Source organism: Euwallacea similis, unplaced genomic scaffold, assembly GCF_039881205.1.
Source record: "Euwallacea similis isolate ESF13 unplaced genomic scaffold, ESF131.1 scaffold_39, whole genome shotgun sequence".
In the NCBI taxonomy this organism is placed as follows: Eukaryota; Metazoa; Arthropoda; class Insecta; order Coleoptera; family Curculionidae; genus Euwallacea; species Euwallacea similis.
The window spans coordinates 1-5,230 of NW_027098664.1; the positions used below are offsets into that span (position 1 = coordinate 1).

General features: G+C 55.8%; 1 protein-coding gene across 1 annotated transcript; it reads right to left on the reverse strand.

Moving 5' to 3' along the window:
* Positions 1–832: 832 nt before the first annotated feature.
* LOC136418859 (uncharacterized) lies at positions 833–1,759 on the reverse strand. Its single transcript, XM_066405084.1, has one exon. The coding sequence runs from the start codon at positions 1,757–1,759 to the stop codon at positions 833–835; it is 927 nt and encodes a 308-aa protein (XP_066261181.1).
* Between the last annotated feature and the right edge of the window lie 3,471 nt (positions 1,760–5,230).

The following is a 5,230-nucleotide window of genomic DNA, read 5'->3' on the forward strand; positions in this document are numbered from 1 at the left end:
TGTCAATCAGGTACCTGCTCACGTGTGACCTCCTCATCACCTCGACGATGAGGTCCCACGGTGCCGTGTTGAACGCGTTCTTAACATCGATTGTTACCATAACGCAGAAGCCCGCGTGCGTGTAACTCTTCCCCCTGATCGTCTCTACTATCCGCATGACCGCCCGCATGGCGTCCATGGTGCTCCTGCCTTTCAGAAACCCAAACTGACGTTCGCAAATCATGCCGCGTGCAGTCGCTTCTTCCAGCAGTCTGGTCTTGATCACCTTTTCAACCACCTTCCCGAGTCCGTCAATAAGACAGATGGGCCGGTAGCTGGGCTCCGCGTCCGGATCTCGCTTCGGTTTCTCCACCAGGACCAGTCGAGCCCTCTTCCAGGCCTTGGGGAACGCGCCCGAGGTCAAGATGCGATTAACGCAGCCGGCCATACCCTGGGGCACTGCCCCAAGATATAGCTTCAAGACCTCGTTCGGTATCCCGTCCAACCCTGGAGCCTTGCGGCTCTTGAGTTCCCCGACCGCCCGGCGGATCTCCTCCGCCGTAACCCGAGGCACGTCTCGCCTCCAGGTTCCCTTATAGCCCATCTGACTCTTTCCTTCGTCGGGAACAGCTCGTCCACCTTCCCGAAGCATTTCTGCTTCTGGGAGGTGGCTTTTCCTGAGGTGTCCAAGTTTCCCGGCCACGATCTTATACCCCAGACCCCAGACATCCGACTCAAGGTCAGCACACAACCTCCTCCACGACTCCCTCTTTGCATTCCTTAGGACACCTTGAGGGCCTTTCTTGCCTCTTTCAGCTCCTCCTCTACCCTTTCCCATTCGCTTGCATCACGCCTAACTCTCTCTCTCGTAACCCGTCTCCGGGCCCTCACACACTCTCTCCTCTTTTCTGCAAACCTCTTCATTCCACCAGTACGCAGCCTTTCGCGTCCCACTTCGACCGACATTCTTCTTGCGAAGACATTCATCGCAGACGTGACTGATCTCCTTCACTATTCGTTCTGGATCATCAGCCACGTCCGTGCCCCTTCTGTCCGCCACGTACTGCCGCAATTTCTCCAATCCACTAGGATTCACTATCCAACCTTTCTTACTCTCTCCCTGTGAATCGGCTCTTGGTGCCCCTCCTCCTCCTCGTATGGAGAAGGAGACGTACCGGTGCCCACTCCCACTCTCCGTTTCACTTTCCACTCGCCACTCTTCGACCATGCCTGACGCAATCGCACCAGCCATAGTTACGTCAATCAGTGACCTCCCGTTCCGGTTCCCGAAGGTCCACTCCCCTCCATGATTAAGGGGGGAGAACTCACCCGCGTCTAAAAACTCATCCAGTAACAGGCCGTAGGCATTCCGCGCCCGGGAGCCGAAACGCCCACTCTTAGCATTTAGGTCCCCAGCAATGAGAACCCTCCTGCCGTCCAGACCCCGCACGTACCCCTCTAACCTGCTGAGAAAGGCTTCAAATTGTGCCCTCCCCTTGTTCGGCGAGAAGTACGCCGAAACCAGCGTAAGCCATCCCAGCTCCACGGCCACAAATCCCCGCCCCCTATGGATTGACTTCGCCTCCACATGGTTGGCTAGCCATATGAAAGCGTCATCGCACCGATCCCGGATTTCATTTCCCGCCGCTTTGTTCGGTTCTTGTCCCAGTACAACGTCGACGCCTCTCTCTCTGATAACCTGGTGCAGTAGGTCGGTAGCCACCCGTTTCCTGTCCAGGTTAATCTGGAGGCATCTGAGTTCTCTGATATCCGGAGCCATGACCTCGTTCACAACTCATTCGCAACACACACAAGTCTTTCGTTCATCCAGACACACGCACACACACGCGCACACAACTCACCTGCCTAGTCCTCCGCGTCGCCGCCGTCCGGTCCCGGCTGATCGGCGCACTCTGCCTCTTCCTCGGGCTCCATCCTTTCCTCGGTGGAGGATGGGGAGCGGCAACCACTTTCCGCACTCCGATCCCTCCCCCTCTCAGGAGGAGGGAGGGATCGTGTGTCTTCCCACTCTCTTTCCCTCTCTTCCTCCCCGTCCTTGGGCGGAGAGGAAGATCGGGTCACGCGCGCACCTCTATCCCTTTCTCTTTTCCTCCCTCCTCCCGAGGAGGGAGGGCCAGACGTTGCACCCCTATTGGGCACCTTCTCCCCCGCCCCGCCCTTAGGCGGAGAGGTAGAGCGGTCGCCCTTCCTATTTGTTTTCGCCTGCAAGGGCGCGGACTTGATAGCCCTTTTGGCTCCTCCCCCACAGTTTGGACCACCCGCGCTGTGGCCGTCCGCATCGCAGAGGGGGCAGTACCGGGAGTTCTTACACTCCGCGGCCCTGTGCCCCTCCTTGGCGCATCTGGCGCACAGGCGTGTCCTATCCACGCCCTTGCATGATCCGGCCTTATGGCCCTCGCCCCAACAGCGGTAGCAGCGTCCGGAGTCTCTCAGTTCCCTTAGTCGGCATTTGCTGATGCCAACCCGGACTTCGGTGACTTTCCGGGCCCTGCCCACCGCCTCGTCCCCCCCAATGATTCGAAGGGTGGCGGTTTGGCAGCCTCCGAAGCTTTTGCGCAAGCCGACCAATTTGACTTGGCCCGGCGCAAGCGCGGCCGCGGAAGCTACCGCCCCTACCACCTCCTCTCCGGTCGCAATGGCGTCCAGGTTCGTCACCCGGAAGGTGACGGACCTGGATCCAAGCCCCGTTCTTGTCCGCCCCGCCCCCAATCCCCGGTCGAGGATGGAGCGGATCTCTTCCCCCTCTTTTTCTCCCCCCTTTGGCAGCACCAGGAGGAGCTCGCCGTTGCGGGTCTCCCTAACGCTGCCAATGTCCACTTGCGTCTGGCTCTCCGCCACCAGCGCGCGCACCTTTTTTAGGGTTTCCCCGTAGGTGGCGCCCTTCTCTTTCGAGACAAACACCACCTCTTCATCCCTTCTACCTCCGCCCCGTTGGACGGGCGCAGGAGGGACGGCACCCCCTTCTGTCTTCCCCGTATATACAATTACCGTCAGGCCGTCATCCCGATCCATGGCCGCCATCTCGACCAGACGCCTAAATTCCCAGGGGTTCGCCCCAGGAACCATCGGGATAACGACTCGAGTTCTCCCCTCCCTCTCCATTGTTATGAAAAGCGCCCGGAGTGCTCCGAACACTTCTCTTGGGCCCGTGCTCTTCAATTTCTTGAAGAACACGTGCCTCTCCTTAGTTTCGAGCGCCCCCCTCCTGCGCATCGTGCACGATTGGCGCAAGAAGGGAACGCCCTCCCCCCAACCTTCACACTCGGCGTCGTCCAGCTCTCCCAGTTCCGGAAAGAGTTGAAGGACCCTCCCCCTGAGAGGGCTAGACTCCGCCCCCACAATGACACCCAGATCCGCCCCGTACCCGTGTTGTAACGGATCCCCTTGGCGGACCTCGGTGGCAGTATACATCCCCGCGTCCCACTGCTCCTTCAGAGCATCGGACAGCCTGTCGTCTTTGACAAGCTGTCCGATCCTGAGTCTTTGGAGTTCCCCCCTCATCTGCTCCTCCGTCTCGGTCTGGCAACCGACCGAGGCAGTAGAGCAGCCTCTCCCCTCTTTTCCCTCCCCCTGTCCAGTTCGTCCGTCAGTCTTCGTGTCCGTCTCCATTGTCATTTTGTCCACTTGTTCATACCGGTGCTCGTCAAGCCACTGCTTTACGATGTTCCGGTTGAACAAGTCAGTCTGTTTGCGCATCTTCCCCGTGATCTCCTTGATGTCCCGTTGAGTATTGCGCTCAATCTTCCCCTCGAGCTCGGTGACTAGCATCTCAATCTGGCCTATGGCCTCGATGATGGTGAGAATCTCCGAGCTCTCCTTCCTCTTATACGCCCCTCCTCCGGAGAGAGGGGACGTGTCTCCCACCTTTCGTTTCGTCCCAGTCGTCGTCGCGGTCGTCATCGTCACCTCCTCGTCACTTCCTCGCACGCTGAAGTAGCCCATGGAGGGGTCCGAAGGACGCCTCTCCATGAACTGTCTCCGCGTACGGGTTAAGCGTGAGTGCCCCCCCCCAGAATCCGTGGGGGCAGCGCCGGCCACCGGGGCTCTCACCCGGTCGGAGCCAGCGACGGGATTTTTACCCGCCTGGGGTACAATATTACCCTCATCGCTCATCCTCATGGTTTTTTGTGCCTCTCTTTGTTTTACGTCTCCCCGGTCCGCCGCCTCCTCCCGTTCCCGGCAAGAGTCGGCAGCCCGACGGCCGTACTAAGCCCCCCCACCACGACAAGGTGGAGACACCACGGGGGGGAACCTGAACTAACCTGAACTAACCTGAACTAACCTGAACTAACCTGAACTAACCTGAACTAACCTGAACTAACCTGAACTAACCTGAACTAACCTGAACTAACCTGAACTAACCTGAACTAACCTGAACTAACCTGAACTAACCTGAACTAACCTGAACTAACCTGAACTAACCTGAACTAACCTGAACTAACCTGAACTAACCTGAACTAACCTGAACTAACCTGAACTAACCTGAACTAACCTGAACTAACCTGAACTAACCTGAACTAACCTGAACTAACCTGAACTAACCTGAACTAACCTGAACTAACCTGAACTAACCTGAACTAACCTGAACTAACCTGAACTAACCTGAACTAACCTGAACTAACCTGAACTAACCTGAACTAACCTGAACTAACCTGAACTAACCTGAACTAACCTGAACTAACCTGAACTAACCTGAACTAACCTGAACTAACCTGAACTAACCTGAACTAACCTGAACTAACCTGAACTAACCTGAACTAACCTGAACTAACCTGAACTAACCTGAACTAACCTGAACTAACCTGAACTAACCTGAACTAACCTGAACTAACCTGAACTAACCTGAACTAACCTGAACTAACCTGAACTAACCTGAACTAACCTGAACTAACCTGAACTAACCTGAACTAACCTGAACTAACCTGAACTAACCTGAACTAACCTGAACTAACCTGAACTAACCTGAACTAACCTGAACTAACCTGAACTAACCTGAACTAACCTGAACTAACCTGAACTAACCTGAACTAACCTGAACTAACCTGAACTAACCTGAACTAACCTGAACTAACCTGAACTAACCTGAACTAACCTGAACTAACCTGAACTAACCTGAACTAACCTGAACTAACCTGAACTAACCTGAACTAACCTGAACTAACCTGAACTAACCTGAACTAACCTGAACTAACCTGAACTAACCTGAACTAACCTGAACTAACCTGAACTA

Excerpts from the sequence above, each read along its gene's own strand:
- LOC136418859 (XM_066405084.1), bottom strand. The coding sequence starts at position 1,759 with ATGGCTCCGGATATCAGAGAACTCAGATGCCTCCAGATTAACCTGGAC.